Here is a 21,601-nt window from a genome sequence, read left to right as displayed (position 1 = left end):
TCCTTTTGACAGGGCTCCAGCTTAGATTCAAACAAATAGATAAGAGCTTGTACATTTTTCCCACATTTTTAGCTCGTCAGAATTTGGCATGAGTAATGTCTTTGTAAGCAGGCCAAGAACGATTTTATAAGCAACATGAACTGATTGTTGTTTGGTTTCCCTGGTAGGTGCTGAACCCTTTTTTCTACATATTTTATTATAAAAACCAGTTTACATTGGAGATACCGCAGGCAGAGAGGTGAAATAAAGGAAGGAACTCCTGGTCTGGACTCCTTCTTGTTAATCATTTTGTGACACCTTTTTTCATTAACATCTCTCATCTTTAATTAATTCTTTGTTTGCCTGTGTGTCCATAAAATACCAATTAGAGATGACAACTTTGCTTCCTCTTTGACAGGTCAGACACCGCCATCCTGTACAATGACCGCTCAGTGCTGGAGAGTCACCATGTCAGCGCAGCGTACCGGCTTCTGCAGGATGACGACGAGATGAACATCCTGTACAACCTCTCCAAGGATGACTGGAGGTCAGATAGACAGGAACTAAGGCAGACAATGAAATAGCTGGGGGACAGCAGAGGGAAATGAAACTCAGAGATGAAGTGGAGAACAGAGACAGGCGAGACAAGTAGAAACCAAGCAGTTCCTCAGTTTACAAGTTTATCAAATTTCAAAGCCTAAAGTTGCCGTTTCTATGATTTTCTACACAAAAATTAGGCCGCGTGAAGTTGGATTTCCTCAAAGGTCAAAGAACTTTGTGATAAACAGACCTCTTACATGTTATAATACATTTAAGGAGAAGGCAACCCAGTTTCTTTCAGCACTTGCTCCACCATGTCAAAGTACATGACTCTATAAATAACTTTAAAAATAAAACTGATGGCTGCCTTCACTTACTTTATTTGACTTCCATAATAAGTGGATTTTATTTTTATTAAACTTTATTTATCCCCCCTGCGTCAATTCAAAGGCACAGAGAAGCATCAAGCGGTCGACCGCAAGAGCAGCGACCCGCATACACATTCATACGCCACTGACGTAACAATTCAGAGTGAAGTGTCTTGCCCAAGGACACATCGGACATGTTGCCTTTGACTTTACCTTTGAAAGTTCATCATGCAGCATATAGCACATGTTTTCCTCTTGTTTGTCTTCATCCAGAGAGCTGCGGGCTCTGGTGGTGGAGATGGTGCTGGCCACAGATATGTCGTGTCACTTCCAGCAGGTGAAGGCTATGAAGAACTTCCTGCAACAACCAGAGGGGTCAGTCACTTTTCTGTTTAACTGCTGTTCATACTCCTGTCTTTGCTCCAACAATTTACATCCTCATTAGCCCTGACTCGTTTGCTCAACACCCGCTGTTTACAACTCAATTAACCCTGCCCTGAAGGGTGCACTCGAAGTGGATAGAACAAACATTACTGTTCATATCAAACAGACATTTCCAAACAAACAAAGGATGGTATCTGTTGCTCTGGTGTTGTTAGCTCCCTGTATAAAAAATACAGTGTTTTGTTTCAAATTTGTAACAAAGGTCATGAATGAAACAGCACAGGTACACAGGTATACAGTAATGTAGTACAGAAGGCCCTCTAAGGCACAAACAGTGGATACTCTGTGTTTCTGTTCTACCAGTCACACCAGATTTAGCATGGTGAATTTATTAACACACCACACCGAACAAAACAGCCCGTGGTAGAAATGTTGTTGGCAGGTTTTTCTGGAACATTGTAAGCTACTACAGCAAGAATATATTAGCTCTTAACAAACTGTTAATTGTTTCATTGTTTTTAATCTGACCTCGTCTTCTATAGCAGCTACAGATACCTCTAAATGCCTTTCCAAAGAAACCAAATTGAAAGTGCCAAATGTGCTTGACTGTCGCTGTATCATGAAGAAATAAGAAGACAAGTCTCCGACTACCTCGAATTGCCCAAAATCTAATAAACAGTAGTATCAGTATACACTCCGCATTCGAGTAGGTGAGTTCTCGTGACCACAAAACACAGCTTAAACCTTCAGATTGCCACACAGTAAACTCCTCGCCTCAGTGACATATTTTGTGATTATTTTGATTCTGGCCCCCTGGCTGCAGAATTTACACACGATGTGTTTAAGACGGAGAACAGTGGTGCACTTTGGTTTCATCTGTACCTGTGGCTCCGAAGGCACATTCATGTTCTGAGGTTGCTTTCAGAGGCAGGTTGAGCATTTGCAGTGAGAAATGCAACAAATGATAGTCGATTTGTGTTTTAATGTCTTTGGCACTTGTTTATTCAGCATTTTGGGGCACTCTGTAGTTGAGCTTTTGTCCCACGGAACAAAAATAGCATGAATATTACATGAAACCAATCTCGTTGGACAGAAAAAGGTGGGTTTTTTTCCATACCATTGCCCAACTAAAGTTACTGACCTCACCACAACTACTTGAGAAGTTTTATTCACGAGTATTACATTTTTAACTGATCGTAAAGCGTGTGACTGGAACACCTGGACAATAAAAGAGCGGCGTCTAAGAGCTGTCTTTGGGCGTGCTGTGTAACTGGGTAGGCTCTACGTGCACAGACAGAACTGCAGCTTGCTAACAGAAACAAAAGAGAGCTCATGAAGGGATGAGTCACCACTGCACATGTAGCTGATACGATTGAAAAGTCTTTGACCTTCAGGTTATTCTTTTCAATGGGATAATACACAGTGAACGTCACGAGTCACGACCAGAGAAATGCTGGAAAGGCAGTGATACGGTGATAAGTTCCATCCTGGTAATAGATGTATGAATCAACAACAGCATGCTATATACACCTCACAGAGTGCTGGCTGGAAGGTAATCATCAAGGTACGATACAGCAAAGTATACACTTGAAGGAGAGGTCGCAGTCTGCAGGAAGCTGTAACGCTGAATAGACTCTAATGTGCAGTAATTCAAACCAGTGTGTCCCCAGGCCTGCTTAGAGCGCACTTTAAGACCCAATCTGCCGCAAATGAATGAGGGGAAATTTGAGCCAGTCGTCCTGACCTCTGTTTAACCTTTTGCGGTGTGTGTGCGTGTAGCTCTGTGCGACAATGTGGTTGAGTGTGTTGTCTTTTCGCGTATCTATTTTCCATACCACTCTGTGTCTGATAGTTCATGCTTCGGTCCATTAAAGATGATATTTTGATACGGTTATCAGGTGATATCTCAGACACCGGCGATGTCTGATGAGGTGAAATGAAGCGTCTTCACACTGAGCTCCAGTAGAGAAAACCGATTAGCGTAATGGAGACCTTTTGATGGAAGAGGTTTTATTTTTCGCACTTTTTGTATGGAGCTGTTTATCTTCTTTTTTTACAGCTCATAATTTTGTGTTTTTTATGCACTTGCTAATAAATGTCTTGGTGTATTTCAACATCTGTTTGATGAGCATTTGAGGAGGGGTATGTATTTTAATTCACCAGTTTGACACATGGAGTGCACATTTAGTGCCATCAGAGCACAGAAAAGATGTATCATTGTAGGCAAAGAAAAAAAATGCTTTCAAAAATACAATAATTAGTATTGACTTTTGTGCTATAGAGCATAAATGTGACCAAAACCACATTAAGTTGCCACACTGTAACACAGGATGACATGTTTCCTTATCAAATCAAACACAAATTCTGTGGTTTCCTGGGTTTGGAAATACTCCGGACCAAAAGTGTGATAATACAACACTTCAAATCGACCCTGAAAAAGGGACTATACCACTGTATGTTTAAGTGGTAGTTTTAAATAATCTTTCCAACCTTTTGAAGAGAGCATGTTGCTGCTTAATCGAAACATTTCAATAAAAATGTCTAACTTTTGCCTGTGTGCCCCTCTACTTTACTTCCTATGTGATGATTTGTGAATTAAATGTGTTTTTAACATGCGACTGCATTGACTTTGACTTTTCATTAGGAAAGAACTTAATAAGGCTAAATAAAGCACATACAAATAAAGTAATACATTTTAGTGAACAGTTGAAACCTGTTGGTTTGAGGGCTAAGGTTTCAGAATTCAGAAAACAAACATAGTTCCATCTTTTCATTGTGTTTGTTGATCAGCCTCTTCCTTTAGGAATAAATGATAGATAGATAGATAGATAGATAGATAGATAGATAGATAGATAGATAGATAGATAGATAGATAGATAGATAGATAGATAGATAGATAGATAGATAGATAGATAGATAGATAGATAGATAGATAGATAGATAGATAGATACTTTATTGATCCCAAGGGAAATTCAAGCAGACCTGCACACAATTTGTTGTGCATTCAAACATTTCAATACAGATCTATGTTCTATGCATTTTGCATATCAGCAGCCTGCAGCAGTGGTGATAGTTTAATCAGCCCGCTGTTTTGCACCAGTGAGCATCTTATTTAAAATCTCATGCCCCTCTTCAATATCTTGATATCTTTATCTGGTTCACATGATTACATACTTTGCACTGACAGGATTTATCTATCTTAAAGCAATAGCCATGCTCATAGAAGTCCCAAAGACAAGGTAAAACCAGGACAACAACCCTGGATGGGCAGTACTGGTAATATTCAAAACATGTACAGGACATATTTATAAAAGTGATGGGTTTTTTTGGTTGTGATTTTTATCGATGTTCTTGAAGAGAAAGCCAATTTCTTATGGACAGATTGCTAAGGACATATCTGCAGCTGTGCCACATGTTTCTATGATTGACCTCGCTGTCTTCAGGGACACTCAAGGTCTTAGAGAATTTCTTGTATTCCTTGTGCGAATTACATTTTCCAGTGTCCTTGTTGCAGATATGTCTGGAATCTTTGTTTGGCTCACAGTGCAGTCCATGCCAGGAATTGAATAAGCAGGATTAGGGCCGAATGTTTACAAGGTGTTTTAACCCTAAAATCTGTGGTTATACCTTAAATAAACTAAGGGAAAACAAAAAAAAACATTGAGTAACTGCTTTAATGATTATGGCACAAATGTTAAAGGGTTTAACGCAATATTGTTAAATAAAAGAAATCAAACTTGATTTCAATCTTATTAAGAGAGGAACTGAAAAAAAGGATGTGTGATTGAAAGGATGCTCCGTTCATACATATACTTATTCATTTCTTATATTCTTTCTTTTGCAGCATCGACAAGCCCAAAGCTTTGTCCCTGCTGCTGCACACGGCAGACATCAGCCACCCGGCCAAAAGCTGGGACCTGCACCATCGCTGGACAACCTCCCTGCTGGAGGAGTTCTTCAGGCAGGTGAGTGGAATAAAACATGAGAGCCTACTTCAATGAATATTTGAGGTCCTTACCTGCTTTATTACTGTCATGATATGCCTATTTGTAGTTTTTAGAAATGTTTTTTTTGTTTTTAGGGAGCCTTTGATATAATGTGGCTAGGGACAACAGGGGAAAATTAGCCTTTTTAAATGACTCTGGCATATTTACTGGAATGTTTTTTTCAATATGCACTGTCCCTGTAAAATAAAAAGATATATACAGTATACAAAGCAATGAGACTCAACATTGAAATTATCTGATGTTTCCCCTATAAGTGCGCGAGAAAGCAATGAAGAAGAAAAAAGATTAAAGATGGACCCACTTAGTTTTGAGTGTTAGGGGGCTTCAACTGGAAAACCAGAAGAAATGCAGGGAAGCATTCTAGGAGCTGTACTTCATCTATATATCCTATCTCCATTTCTGTCGATGCAGTTTTTGGGGATCTTCAGATTTTTTTTCCATCACCTTTTGAATAAGTCAGCTGAAAAGTTATGATCCAAAGTCCAATCCTGACCTTGACATTTTAACTGTGCTTTCCCTGCTATGTGAAAATAATGCACTCTGCTGGAGCAGCTGTTAAGTCTCGGAGGAATTGATTCTTTTTCTTTTTTTCTTTTTTTTTGGATTTCCCGGGATCGCTAAAAGATGAAACACTTGATGTGTGGTCGAGTTGATTCTTTTTTTTCTCTTTTCTTTTTAAAGAAAACTTTAACTGCTGTAATCCGACCCTTTGGTACAGATGCTTTTAGGATTGAACTACCATGTGTTTCTTTCAAACAGAATAAGACCAAGACTAAGCTCATGATCATCAATGAATGATTGTTTAAATACAGTGCTTAGCCGCAACTCTACCCTTTAAAACACTTCACACAAGAGAGATATTCAGTCCTATTCATAAGTTTAATTGCAGACACTGTGCTCTCTGTCGAGTTCAAAAATGATGACATGACAAAGCATCGCTGCAGATTAAAATGGAGAACATTATCACTTTGATAAAACAATGCATGTGTTATAGATAATCATTTGTGTATTTGTAAATGACAACATGAAAGACAGACGTTTAACTGGTGCTGCATTGCTTTCATCTCTTCCATTATTAATCCACATTGTTCTCATTATGGGTGCTATTGTTATTGTTGCTGCTTTCACCAGGCCTTTGTCTCTCAGCATATGAATTGCCGATAAATAGCTTCTCCAGAGAACATTGCCTCCCGACTCCACATCTCATCTGTTTGTGACAAATCAGAGGAGAAAATGAAACACATTTCTGGCCCAAAAGCACTCGGGGCGAAGGGGGCAGACAAATCCAAAAGCACGCTGATAGAAGTTGGTTGTTGGTGTGCAAGCGGGTACTGTGGGTGTGTTTATGAGATTCTGTCAGTTGTGTTTGTAAGATGGGGGGGGGGGGTTTGCTGGTAGCCAAAATCTGAAAATAGTTCTGATTGAGGTCACTGCTGTATTTTCAGGGGGACAAAGAATCCGAGCTCGGCCTGCCGTTCTCTCCGCTCTGCGATAGAAAGTCCACAATGGTTGCACAGTCCCAGATCGGTGAGTGCCTACTTTACACATCACCTGCAAAGTGCTGCATTCCTGGTTGAATATACAACTCTACTTAGCTCCAGCATGAGTTTAATTTGGTTATAGCTTAGTGGTTGTTTTTGTTTCCAATGTACAAAAGTTCTGTAGTTCTTGAAGCGGCGGCCCAGAGTTTGTTACTCCTTTCCTTCATGGCATTCAGCCTCCCTCTCTCTCTCTCTCCCCCCAGTTTGTGTCATCTTATTGTTCTAAAAATGTACTGAAAAACAGTTCAACCGTTTAAAGCATGGTCAGAAATCACACGATGATGAGAACAGTCAGCCTCTGTTTTGTTGTTTTAAAAAAAGATTAAAACATGCTAGTCTTACTTTGCACACTGCTAAATCAAAGCAGCATGTTAGCATTTAACTGTGTTGTTTTCCACTCGGGGAAAGCTGTGTGCTGATAAAAACACGAATGTTCGTACCCTGGTCAATGCACATCAGGGTTTTTATCAGCTTCTAGATTGTTCCATCTGTACTGTAGCAGCTGCACCTCTAACTGTTCAAAGAAATGTTACACACACAGCAAATACTACTTTTAAAAGTTACACCTCTGAGAGTGAAATGAAGGTTGCCTTGTTTGACATTGTTAACATCTGTGGGCTATGCATGTTGCTTAACTGATTTTTTGAATGTAAAATTGTGGCAATATCTTTGGCCCAATTTTCTTTCCTCTATAGATTATAAATCACAACTTTACACTGATTGTTTTTGGCGTGGTCTTTGTTAAAAAATGAATTAAATCAAGACTAAATGCATTTACTGACGTCGTGTTGTGACCTTTCTAAAATCTCCGTCGCCAGGCTTCATAGACTTCATTGTGGTGCCAACCTTCACTGTACTGTCGGACATGATGGAACGAATCGTCACGCCGCTCATTGAAGAGGCCTCCCATGCGGGCCTTGCTGGCTTCCGACGCTCAAGGTGAGTTGTGGCACTCACTCCTTATTTGACCTTATTTGCAAATTAAAGTTTGATTCTGCTCAGTAGAGCGACTGAGCAGAAGGAAGTATGTAACTGGATGTAAGTCTGAGCGGATTCAAATCAACCAGCCTGGTCAATCAAGGATGGAAAATTCACTGTTTTCAACCCTACACACCTTCTGGGTAACTGCTCACTCAATGACGTGATCAAACCACAACAGCTCCTGTGCAATAGCAGCATATCTAATGCAAGTATGGAAAACAGCAGATGAGTCCTCCATGGGTAATCCATTTCAGTGCGTGGAAATGTCTCCACCTTTCATCAGGCAGAGCCATACACCTTGAAATTGATATTTTAGAGATGCTAACCCTGCCGTCCCTGATCCACAGTGAGCCTCAGTGCGGGATCAGCATACACATTAGCCTCTGGAGATGCAAAATGAAATGATTTTGTCTCCACTGGCTTAATTAATTGGCTTAGTTCTTTTCCTCCAGCCACTTACTGAATCCGATATGTGCAAGGCTTTGAAACCAAACAAATAAGAAAGTACATTCCACTTGCTCTTGTGTAACTAATAATTAAACTCCCAAGAGAAAAATGATTTAAAAAGTTTCAGCTGCACTTCTTTTGAAACTTGTGTATATTCACCCGAGCTCACACGAAAAGAAAGCTGCACTTTGGGAGTCTGGCTCTGCACCTGCACATCAATACCACCCTCCACAGTGACAGTCATTAGCATCACTCCGTGGGCCTCCAGTCGAGGCTATCCATGTGGAAATCTCAGATAGTGTTTCTACTCGTGCAGCCTCCTTGTCTTCACACACACCTGGGTGCTCAGGTGTTTCCTTTGACTGCTTCTTCACAGCATAAAGCTGCTTTCAATCTTCTCTAACTTTATCAGCTCTCTCTGTCTCTGGTTAACCCTTCTGTCTGTCTTTCTTTCTTTCTTCTTCAGAGTGTGGAAGAATACGAACTCTAGTGGAGTTTTTTTAAACCAACATTATGTACGGACAGCAATGTCAGCCTGTGGGTTTGTGGGATCACTTTAGTCCTGGTTAATATATCTATAGGCCTACCGCCTTTGAATAGATGGTCATGCGGATGTTCAGTTTGATTTCAGATGGAGCTGTGTCTGATTCAAATGTCTCAACATTGTCAATGGATTTATTGCCTCCATCAATTTGGCATTTATTTAGTTTCAATTTTCAGCATTTGGCTTAGATACCCCTCATTGTATCTCGGCAAACTCTTAAGGCTTGCGCCATAACAACAAAATACATGAAGTTTTGGTCTTTATGATAATGAAACGGTTTGTATGATATACCTGGATGTCTGACTCTCCATCAAACAAAAAAATAAAGTGTGTGTTCAATTATTCTGTTTATTCACAAATAGCCTCAAAGTGATTGAATTGCAATCATCCTCAGCTGGTCTTTTTATTTTCTGCAGATAAGCAAAGGTAGGCATGCTAACAGCTGCTAAAGATGAACACATTTGCATTGTTATTGTGAACATGTTAGCATGCTCACACAAAAGGATGCTTTTTTCAGTACAGCTGCAGAGAGCTGTAGACTCTAAGTCTTGTGTCACTTCTACATTTCTTAACCATCTTAACTTCCCATTCAGTCTAAACAGTATTAGCTCAGAGGAGACCAAGAGGCACAGCGTGAAGAGCATAGGCTCTGACAGCAGCTCATCGGGACAAGGCTCTCTGCTGACAGTTGACCTGAAGAACTTCAAGGCGTTGTGGAACGAAGAGGTTTATCAGAACAGAGAGAGATGGAAAGCACAAGCTGCTAAAGGTACAGTTCACTGTCCATACAACACAACGTATGATTTAGTAAAATGATGATGACGATTTGGGGACTCAGGGAACATTATTGCCTTGGTAAAAGGGATCTGTCCAAACAAATCCTGCAGAACGTGTGAAATTGGCTTACAGAGTTGTGATGCTCTTAGCTTCCTCGGAGGAGGATTCTGACTGACCTGTAGTAGAGAGGGATTTGGTAGGATACACTTGTATCTGTGTCTAAGCAGCCGCATTAATTGTACTGTGAAGTTTTTTAAGGTGGTACCATTTTGTAACAGGAGGTTAAAGAGGATTATAAGTCATATCAGTGATAAGCATACAGTACATTCTGAGTTGTTTAGTTTGAAACTGTTTATAAGAACAAAGTTCAGATTTGCAGGTCGTAGAAATTAATTTTAAGGTTAAACAGAGTCAGAAGTTTCAACTTGTCCACTAACTGAAGTGATTGGGAAGCTTATCTGCATGCTCGCCAGAAGTGGCATTTTCTCCTGACAGGATACTTGAAAGATCTAGATTACTCTGATTGGTTGCTCATACTTCTGTTTTAAAGGCAATAAGTCCCAACTTACACAAATCTGTTAATGTAATCCTTGAGAAGTTTCAGAAATCTGCATCATACACTACTACTTCATACACATAGACACACAGACTGCCTACTACACTAGTAGTATGTGTAATGTGAGTAAATGCAAAAGATACCTGGATGTGTACTGATTCAGAAAAAAATTCCAGTATGCATCAAACCAGTCTCTCTCGCGAACTATTTACCACAATGCAAAGCACCGGGTTAGAGATCGAAATGATGGACCACAACTGCTCTCATAATGGGAAATAATCACAATCAGACCACGCCACACAAAGATACTGCAAATGATCTTTGTCAATCCTCAAAATGATGAAAACCCAAATAAAGAAGCGGATGCTACATTAAGGTGGTGTTTGCCATCAGCTGGACTGTTGTTTGCTTCCACATGCCAAGAACTGAAACGTAGAAACTTCCGTATGCAGCACATAGTACTACGTTCAATATTATTATGCAGTTCTGCAAAGTACATGCCTTTTCAAAGTTAACCTGCCTCATTGTTCCATTTGACCTCAGAAGCAGAGGAGAGAGCTAAAAAGGAAGCGGAGGAGCAAGCCCAGCAGGAGGAGGCTATGGAGCCACAAGAGGTCCACACAGAATCTGAACAGCTTGAACCAAAGGAAGACAAACTGGAGGAGGAGGAACCCAAGCCAGCAGAGGCCAGCAGACCACCCGAGGGAGACACAGGGGAAACAGAGCAAGGAGTCCCGTCTGGGAGCGCCGCGCACACTCCACTGCAGAACGGTACATCCTTTTAATGGGGTAGCCCAGAAGCTTAACATGATGTGACATATATGTTTGGTCACTCAGCAAACCTGAGTGAGTGATAGAGCTGCAGTACATTTTTCAATAGTGCTGTCTCAGAACTGTTTTCATTTCATTAGATATTTTCTCAGTGAGTCAAGTTGGAGATGTTTGTACAAACTCCATGAAGGCGAGAGGAAGCGTTGAGATTTTCATGTCCTTGTTTGGATAGAATCCAGTATGTCCCTCAGTCCGTACGATAAATGACCGAATAAACGCTCTTTTCAGGAGAGCTGTCTGAAGGAGCGTTATCTCCAGAGGCTGACGAAGATAAGAACAAAGGAGACAATGGTGAGTTTGTTACTTATCGCTCGATCAGAAGACTTATCAGAAAAGAAAAAATCCGTCCTCGGAGGAGTTTTCCTCCTGGTCAGATTGTTTTGTATAATCGGATAATGAATGATTTGCTTTTCTTTTTGTGTTTTTTCCAAAGCAGAGATAGCGATGGAATAAGCTCACTGTGGAGAATCAGAGCAACACTGTTGCATCTCTGCGGCGATGCTGTCATTCTGAATCTGCACGTTTGCAGGAGAAGCTAGAGTCTCACCATGTGAGGGCCATTTGTTGAACTGTGACGCCCTCTACAGGACACAGAGAAAGTGACGCCTTCACTTGCTGTTTGTTTTCTTTCACTAACCTGTTTTTGTCTCTCACCATGTTAATACTCCCATGCTATTGTATGCAGAGCGCGTGGCTCTACCCATGTGCATTAGCCCCTCCTCCTGCTCACTGATTATGGCGATTCACAGAAAGTCTCAATGACCTTAATGTGGTGTGGGAGAAGAGGAGCCTTTGGAGGACTGACTCTGAAAATGTTGCTCTTCTTTAATGTAAGTCGTATGTGTACTCAGCCTCTACAGACATGTAGCCATTGTCCCACTTTTCTTGCTGCTTTGCCTCTCTGTCTGCACATTTGAAATGGATTTAGCGACTCTTAGACAGTTTAGTACAAAGCTTATTTAAAGACATGAGGTTAAGAGTTTATTTTCCTCCCCACTCCATACAACATAGATACAGCATTGGCAGATAGATGTAAAGCAGCATAGCTTATGATAATAGACACGCTGCACTGGGGTTAACTCACAGGTTTGTAGCACAGCTATGTTATTTGCAAGTACTCCTTATACAAATACATTCTAGAGTCAAGTGTCTCTGTTTCATTGTTTGGAGCTCCTGTCCCTTAAGAACCAGTTGTGGCTCCTTTTTCTTTTTTCCAATTCACAATGTTTACTTTTTTAAAATGCTTTTCTCATATATTGTGCAATCTAATATGTTGTTGTTCCTCACATCCACGTGCATATTGTTAGTTGTATGTTTTTGTCCTCCTTAATGTATATAATGGACGTTTGTATATGTAGGGATCTGCAGAGGAGTAGAAGTCCTCTGAATCCACAGCCCACCAGTGGATATTTTTATGGATATGATGTAAGATAATGTAGTGAAAATGTTTCCAAAACATAGAATGCAACTTTTTGCAATTCAAACATATCACACAAATAAATGATTTTCAGTTTTTGTAATGTATACACATCTTATTGTTTACTTTTTGTTTTGTTTGTTACATTCTTGTTTCTGTCCAGTAAGAACCCTGCTCTAGATGTTTCCGATATCAACGCTGTTTGTCCTTCGTTTGTCAGAAAAAAAACTTCTTCTTGATGCCTTCTTAAATAGATTCAAGCTGTAGCAGAGAGTTAACATTGTCAGAGGAAAACCTTCTAAATGTACGTTTTATTTTGAAGTATGGTTATGTTACAGCAGCTTCCCCTGTGAGTTCGCTGCTGTGATGGTCAAATCTACGTGTTTACAGTATGCTTGTATGCTAGACTGTTGAATCCATCATGCTTCTGTTGTGATGCATCTGGTCTAAGAGTCCAAACACCTTCTGCTTCTTGATGGTTTGCCTGTTTTTAAAGGCTTGTAATGTTGTGTATAGGAGATATAAATACTGCTTATAAGCATATGTAACATATTGAACCTCTGCAGTGCTGGTTCAGCTTTGAGTGTATACTTCATATGTAAAATTAGAAGAAGAATTTGGCAGTATTTCCATAATTATGGATATATTTTCTCTAAATTCGTGCACTTTTTTTTTTTTTTTTTTTGAGGGGAAAGATCCTAAAATATATTGTGCCAAGATCAAGGACTTGGCATATTTTATTTTAATGCAAAAGTGAACTGCTCATATGTACACTGTTACATTTCTCTAATATTGAATGATTACAGTTTAACACCTAAAATATGTTGGTTTGGGGTTTTTTTCAAACTGCCGGAGTTTATTTTTGAACCTTTTTAGTTTTGACACACTTTGCCCATTTTTATATCTCAACAGGACATTTGGTATCATGCTTCGATATAAAGCAGTTTATGACAAAATGCTACTTTCTACCGAAAAAACACAGTCAGTGGTAAGAAAGCCGGCTGGCTGAATGTGTGCCTATATATGTACCGTGCATTTTACACCTTTCACCTGTAAGAAAACTAAAGTTGTGATGTCATTTGAATCTGTACTGATTCACTGGAAACCAGTAAATATCTTCTTATGATTCGTTTCATTTTAGTAACTGTAAGAAAATCTGTGGGCAAAGTCAGCAGTTTGGTGTTGAAGAAGTATTTATTATGACATGTTTCTTTTTATTTGTATTTAGAAAATCTGTTTTAGCTGCTCTCTTGTTCTTGTTTCTTGTACCAGCTGCTCCTTTTTTTTTTTTACTCTGTGAATGATGTCCAAATCATGTCTTCAACATGTAATGACTCTTTTTTTTCTTATTGTCTCTCCACTTTGGTTTTCTTGTTCCTTGTGTTTTTGTTTTATCCACCAGCTTTGAAGTCAGACAAATGAAAACTGTAAAAACAACAGTCATAGCAAATTAGATTTTAAATACAATAAAAAAAAAACATTGCATCCTGAAACAAACTGCCTGAAACTTTAAGCAGAATAGATGTTCTGCACCAAGAGGCCGACACTTGTACAGTCTTGTAGTTTGCTCTATCTTTCACCTGCTGCTGCAATAGGCTGCTCTCTGAATATTTAACAAGAATTTATATTAACAATAATCAGAAACATAGCTGTATTTATGACATGTAAAGACTTCTATTCATGGTGTTTTGTAATGGTTACTATGGAACACATTCTCTGTTGTTTGTTTGTTTAATGCTTTGTTTATTTGTTTAGTCTGAATAGCTCTGTAATGACTGAACTCAAACTCCTCTAGTGGCTGAGGTTTGATGGATTTAAAATGTGTGTTCGTGTGTGTGTGTGTGTGTGTGTGTGTGTGTGTGTGTGTGTGTGTGTGAGAGAGAGAGAGAGAGAGAGAGAAAGAGTCAGTTTGTATGTGTGTATGTGTATGTCTTGTGTGGGTGAAACAGCTGAAAACACTGAACGTGCATTTCTGATCTCCTCACTGTGATCTGCTATATTGATGAGAGTGATGATGACATGAATGTGTGTGGGTGTGTGTATGTGTGTGATTGATTGATAGATAAACTAAAAGATGAAGTGGAAGGTAATATATTCTCTCCCCTGCAAACAATAAACATCAATAAACATCAATAAAATCAAAATCATTAAACGTGAGCAAATTTTCCACCTTCTCAAACGTAAAATGTAATCCATCAGACTGATAACGTACAGAATTGGAAATTTAAAGTTGTAATTGGTATTTTGGCCTAAAGGTTAAACCATTGAACACATGACAGTGTGGTGATCAAACTGCCTACACTCCTCAGGCCAAGCCTCCACTACTTCCTTGAACAACAGAATGACTGGAAGAGAGTGTGTGTGGGTGTGCATGTTTGTGCATGCTTGTGTGTGTCACTGTCCCATGCCGGCCAGGCGGCCGCGTGTGCCACCACGCTCTGTGACTGCACAGCTGTATCAATAAATCTGGACTCAAAGGGCTCAGATCATGTCTGCTTGTCTTCATTTCTACAACATCACATTCATGAAAATAGTTTATCGATAATAGTGATGTAGACTATTTAAAACAAAAGTACATTTCCTAATCTGTACAAAGAGGTATCTATCTATCTATCTCTCTATCTATCTATCTATCTATCTATCTATCTATCTATCTATCTATCTATCTATCTATCTATCTATCTATCTATCTATCTATCTCTCTATCTATCTATCTGTCTGTCTGTCTAATCACAAAAAAGACATACACAAAGCTGCAGATGTACAGTTAAATGTTTTTGTTGCTTGGCAACAGCTCAGTTCAAAGCTCTCTAAGAGTAGGCAGCACAAACTTATTTTTTTATAAACACATTATTATGTTTCTTGTGTACTGCTATAATGTAGAACTGTATAAATGTAATCTCACACTTGAGGTCAGGCTGTTGGACAGAATAGACATGTTGTGGTTACATTAGAGCTGTGCTGACATTTTAGTGGGAGCCTGACTGTTCAGGACTTAGCAACTGTCAAATCTTAAAATCTTACCTCTTAACCTTAACACGTGAAGACCAGCATGGGTTCGTTTGAATGTGTTCACCTCTCTTTACAGCCTGGTTGCATCTTTTTTGTGTCAGTAAAGTCTGATGCTGGAATAAACTTGCTTTTAATGGTCGAGTTTGGTGGACATGAAAGGGTAGATGACCTTCTGTACATCTATAGATGAAAGGAATGGCCTGATCTTGGTTAAATGTCTCACTTGCACAAAGCAGGACTGCACCATTTTAGCATCAAACGACAGTTCAAATACCACCTCAGTTTAGTTTATTAATGCCAGGCTGTACGACAGATCCGTCAGGTTAACATATTAGGATGTTTTCTGAGTCACTAAACTGCAAACTGAGTCTGTTTGTTCCTTTTAGTTTTAAATTCCTAAAGGACAGGACATAATCAATTAAATGTTACCATGCAGGCTGTACAACAAAAGACACGTCTGAATATCAAACTAACAAGAACTCAGTATCATACGTTAAACAAATATTTGTCATTTTGAACCAAACCAATGTGTGTGAGAGATTCATTTGATTTTTCATTGTCTTTTTTATTTTCAATTTCAGTTGGATTTTTCAGTCTAGCAATTTGATCCCTTATTGTTTCTGCGTGTTAGTAACATGTTCTATACTGGTGCAATGTCAGTCAAAAAAATACACAGTACTTTTTAAGAATCATACTGCAGTTGCAGGGAATTTTTTGAATATTACAGATTAGTGGAAACACGCAAAGTGCCCTTTTTTTTTTGGGGGGGGGGGGGGGGGGGGTAGGTTTGTAGGTTAACAGGAGTTGTTCAGACCTTATTATACCTTTGAAAAAATATTGTCTTTAAGATTCAAAGATCAACATTAAGGTCACGATTTAGAAAATTTACTTTACTCTTTTCTGTTATGATGTATAGAAAGTCACAGCCTACATTTAGTTCTGTATGATGTATCATGTCGCAATGCGTATTATCCACTAGGTGTCTCTGTTTGCCTTCAGATCACTGTGAATCTCCACAAACACCTCATCTCTCCTCCTCAGGCCTGTAGCTCGAAAGATTATCAGTGGACTCAATGAACGCCGCGTCTCTCCCCGGATAGTCTGCATATAGCTCTTTATCCTCCATACATGCAGCTCCACAAACATTACACAGAGTGCATATTTATCACAGGCAGCAGCATGCATATTCATATGCAGGTTGATGGAGCTGGTGGAGGGATGTGTACGACTCCTCAGCACTGAGCTGAGTGTCGGAGCAGAAGGCGAATGTTAATTCAATTATACGGCAGCTGTTCCTTGGTGCCCATGGCCACTGTGTTTGCACTAGAACAGAAATCTTGTATTAGGTCCCTCGCCATAAAAGACCATTGCCAGGCATGAGAACAGGGACTGCCTGTAACCAAAAGCCATTCACAGTATTTTAAAGAGACTTTAATGCTTATTTTTGGCAACAAAGTAAGATTTGTGTCCCCTTTTTTATTCTGGCTCAGTGTTGATTTACAGAGCTGTTGTTTTTGTTCATTATTCTCTTAAAAAGTCAATCTGCTCAGAAGTAAAACATGCAAATTAGTTTCTTTTTCTGGCTTTAACTCCAGTCAAAGCTGGTTGGTCAGACTCAAGTTGTTCTTGCGTCACTTTGATGCACCAAGGTTCATTTACAGGCACACATGCTTCCCATGTTTGTCTATGTGTTGCTTTGGGCTCTTTGCTTTGTGTACTAAAACACATTTTAGGGCATAAAAAAGGATAGCACATTTCAGTCCATACATTTTGGTCATTTCAGTCCATACATGCAAATGCAGACTGTAAAGACAATTCTGAAAGTGTTGGTATTCGTGCTCCAACAAACTCATGTCCCATTCTCTGGCTGAGCTCCAGAGCTACTTGGTGGAGGAAGGAATACAGTAGGGGTGGTGATGGTGTGTGTGTGTGGGGGGTGGGGGGGTGGGGGGGGGACTAGAAGGAGGGTGTTAAAGCACCCGCCAGCTCCCTGAGACTCCCTCCGTATGTGATTTAATCACACACGGAGGCCACTGGCGGGGCCTGCTGCTTCGATGTTGCTGGACCTGCTAATAAGTTTGCTTTGCTTTCATCAAAAGAAAAACAGACACACCTGTGTGAGAGATCCGCTCAAGTGCACATTTCACATGCATAATAGATGCACGCATGCTAATGTGGAGGCAGGCAAACGTGGAAAAAAACAACCAAAAAACAACACTCATTCGAGTGAGTTCAGATCATAAAGCAGAGTTACCATATAAAGATGTGATGATATGTTGACAGTTTTCCTGATTCAAATAAATAGTCAATCTCAAATACTCTTTGGTGACAACTTGTGATGTGATGCTTTTCTACGTTTACTTTTTCTTTGACATGATTCTGTAGTAAACTGGATACTTTGAGATGAGATTAATTGTTATTTTTTCATCAGCTCTGGAAAAAAAAGATGTTACACAAAACATTAAAAAAGATGTCTTTAAAGTCTGCAGTCTGCATGTTCTGTTCACAGAACAGTCCTAACTCAAAGATCATTCTGATCACCATCCTGGCTGAAAATGGGAATTTCAAGAATATTTAGCATTTTCTGTCAATCAACGAGTCAATTAATGGACCTTCTCTTAAATAAGGACTTATTAAGATATTTTTTGTGAGTAAAAAAAAAAAGATAATGCAAGTGCTAGACAATACAAACACAAGAAAGAGATAAAAACAATCAGACAAAAACAACCCAAAAAAGGAAAAAGATATCAAAATAGAGATAAAATAAGAAAAGGAAAGATGTGTTCTATAGTTAAAATGAGAGGATTATGTGTCTCCATGTGCATCTGAGAGTGTGCATGGATTTTTATGTCCATATTAGGATGAGAAATCACTCAAACGTCAGACTAACAAGCTTATCTCTTTGAGGTGTCAATTTTGGCCTTGTTGGAATGTATCCTCTAACCTGACCAGATAACAGCATGTTCCCGCCACTTACACGGCATGTATAGTCGACACTGCAGATCAAGCTGTTTAATAAAAATGAAACACTGTGTATCCACTAAAAGCAGCACAGAGCCCGGTTTCGAGTGACTGATGGAGAGCCCACAATCAAAGGGCCCTGTGGCTCGAGCACACAGTGAGTCTGGGAATTGGCCCAACTCTTAAAGAGCCAAGCTTCCCCCATCTTGACTCAGAGCCGACCCCAAATAGGAAGAAGCTATTTCTGCTGGCAGCAGAGTGCTTCCTCTCTGGAAGCCCGTCAGGTGAGGAGTCCTGACTGCCAACTGTAAGCCCCCTTAGGTGGGCTCCAGGGGGCAGGGCAGACCCCCGTCATTGTGACAGACAGCAGATGATGTACAGACTAGAGAGCCGATTCCTCCAGACAAAGATCTGCTGTGACAGTGGCTCCAGTCGACTCCACAGAAGTGATGGATTAATGAAAATACCCCAAAAATATTCAGATATAATTGCCAGGAGTTCATTTAGAGAAATGGATGGTTTAAATTATTAGGAGTGGTATTTAACACGCTTCTTGTAAAAAATCCTCACTTTTGAATTTTAGAAAACAACAAGTTAATATAAGTCTACATCTGTTGTATTCTTCCTTTAAGAATCCTATAACTAATGTAAACTGATCAAACTGGAAATGTGCTCATGAATCCTGCATTTTTTTCCTGCATGTTCAACACATTTTCATGTTTAAGTTTTCTACATATTTTTACAAATAGAAGACTTAAAATGTACAACTTCACTTTGTTTACAATAAACTATATATATTCAACCCTTGTTAACTTCATTATACTGACAGCATCTACAGAAAAAAAAAAAAAAATTGCTGTAAAAGAACCAGCGACCACATTTAAATGAACGGCTAAAAAACGGCTAAAAAACTTGTTTGTTACTTCTTCATCTTTTACTATGATTTTTGTCAAGGAAAACATCTGATTTTGTTCAAAAACCCTTTGTCCTTAAAACTCAAGGGTCAAATAATTCTTTTTTCAAAATGGAAAAATGTACCCATTTAATGGTTACATTTTGGATAAATGTTTGAAGCCTCCAGACTACAATGGATAGAGGGGACGACACAAAGCCCAAAATAATAATTCTCTAGCAACAACTTTTGGGAGCATCCATTGATTTTTATAAAGCTGTGTTATGGGTAGATTGACAAGGAACTAGGGGCACATACACTTTGTCCTTTTTTGCTTATAGGAAGGTTCCTAACTGATTGAAATGACTCAGAAGCATCTAAGTGGCAGCCATGAAAAGGGCTGTTTGGCATCTCTGAAAGCTAAGGATAGGTGGGTCAATGTTTCCTTTACAACCTCCTTTAGCATTGGATACACTGGACCATCCTTTACTATGAAAAACACAGAACAACATCATGCTTTACTGAAGACTTGAAACTAGCAATATGGAACATAAACCCAAAGTGAAAATCTTAACAGCTCAAATAAATCAAATTAGAAGTAAGGCTATTTGCTTATTGTCCTCTGTAGAACTTGCCCAGTTTTTTGCAACAGGTGAAGTCGCCCCCTACTGGTCCTTAGAAAGGATGCAGCTTAAAGATACCAAACAAATACAGACTGTTACAGATACTGAGTATTCTGAACTGTAATCAAAACTTAGAAGTAGGACATACTGGCTTCTGTGTTTATGTCTAAGAGGCCAACACTTCAACATTGCATGTCTCCTTAATGCCTGCTAATTTTATGATTTCACTCAGTATATCTTACACATTGGTCCTTTAAAGCACTGGCATGGTCCCAAAAAGGGTGTGAAGCATTGACAAGAACTGGGGTTGGGGTGGGGATTGATTGAATTATCAATGAGGTATATATTGTAATCAAATCAAGATGGCTGTCGTTGATGTGGAACACTGAATCTGCTTTATCCGACAAGGTAAATCAGAGAAGTTAAACTGTTAATACTACTCTTTGTTGCTCTGATTGAGTATAGCCTCAAAATGCTTCTTGGTCTGTACTTTCTGTTTGGTATTAAGCAAGATCACAGAGCAGTGTGTTTTAACAGACACACAATGTAATATTGGATTGGAATTTAAAGATCAAAACAACAGCTTTAAATTTGGGGAAATGAAAGATGTAATGCTTTTCAGCATGCATTAAATATTCTGGTACAATATTTAATTACATTAGGAGTGATCCAGGATAGTTTTTTCTCTCTGTTTTGCACTTTTTATGCTAAGCTAACTGTCTCCCTCAATACTAAACTGACTGACTAAATTTGTTTTTGTCATCTACAATCATTCATTCCAAATTGTGATCTACTGTATTTCAGATGTAGAATAAAGCATTTCACGGACCAAAACACCATTATGTTAAAAAAAAAAAAAAAAAACCCAGATATTTTAGCAAGTATGAAAAAGTGTAAACTTAATTTGGACTGAGTATTCAAAAATCTTCTCATAGCACTCTTTGGCTAAGTTAAGAACAAGAGATGAATTGAGAAACAGCATGACGACGGGAAGCCGAGGACAGCTGATGAGGGAAGAGGAAGAGAGATATCATATCAACACCAAGAGTGTCGATTAGGTGAGAAAACTCCATTGCAGCCCTGTCAATCACGTCGTCTCCATGCTTAGAGAGGGGGAAAAAGTGCAAAGCAAAATGCGTAAAATTTAGCAGGTCAGAAGAACCACAGGCATGACAAAAATCTCATTTTTAAACTATATTTTTTGTTCTTTGCCCTCTTGACTTTTCTAATTGTGTAGATTGATATCAAAGAAAGCGCCCTTGCTTTTTTTGCAATGCGGTAGACAGAATTTATAATCCATTTTTCACTGTAAACAGAAAGCTAAAGATGTGACTCTTGTTTAAACATAATATCTGACACATTTTTTATTTATCTTGTCGCTTTCTGGGTTTGAAAGTGTCGCATTCTTCCACAACAGATTGCTGCAGCCACTTTGAACGCGTGCGAACAGATTGTGCTTTGAAAAAGAAAACGGGTGCCTCCAGCAACATTTCACGTCTGCGTCCCATCTCTTTCTGAAAACGGGACTAACATCTTTACATTATACATCTTCAAAAACATATCCATTATTCATATCCCCATATTTTAATACTATTAGCACTTCCATGCCACCCACCTAAATACCTGACTGTTTCTTATCAAAGGAGCCTTGACAGTCAGAGTTACTTTGTTTGGGTTTAAAGAAACGAGTTGGGACTATAAAGTTCTGCAGCAGTGGACAGCCATTCAATTAAATTCTAT

The 21,601-nt window shown here is 39.2% G+C and overlaps 1 protein-coding gene across 2 annotated transcripts in view; it reads left to right on the top strand.

The window, feature by feature from the left end:
• Positions 1–12,480, top strand: part of pde1cb (phosphodiesterase 1C, calmodulin-dependent b) — an 86,776-nt gene extending 74,296 nt beyond the window's left edge. For both annotated transcript variants that reach the window (XM_079347696.1, XM_079347697.1), the window contains 9 exons: positions 398–526; positions 1,161–1,262; positions 5,117–5,237; positions 6,725–6,806; positions 7,639–7,759; positions 9,386–9,561; positions 10,669–10,896; positions 11,185–11,247; positions 11,390–12,480. In XM_079347696.1, the coding sequence (XP_079203822.1) occupies positions 398–526; positions 1,161–1,262; positions 5,117–5,237; positions 6,725–6,806; positions 7,639–7,759; positions 9,386–9,561; positions 10,669–10,896; positions 11,185–11,247; positions 11,390–11,409 (1,042 nt within the window). In that variant the 3' untranslated portion in view covers positions 11,410–12,480. The remainder of the gene's footprint in view (positions 1–397; positions 527–1,160; positions 1,263–5,116; positions 5,238–6,724; positions 6,807–7,638; positions 7,760–9,385; positions 9,562–10,668; positions 10,897–11,184; positions 11,248–11,389) is intronic.
• The last annotated feature ends 9,121 nt before the right edge of the window (positions 12,481–21,601 follow it).

This window comes from Symphodus melops (assembly GCF_947650265.1).
Source record: "Symphodus melops genome assembly, chromosome: 7".
In the NCBI taxonomy this organism is placed as follows: Eukaryota; Metazoa; Chordata; class Actinopteri; order Labriformes; family Labridae; genus Symphodus; species Symphodus melops.
This window is presented reverse-complemented; position numbering and strand designations above follow the sequence as displayed.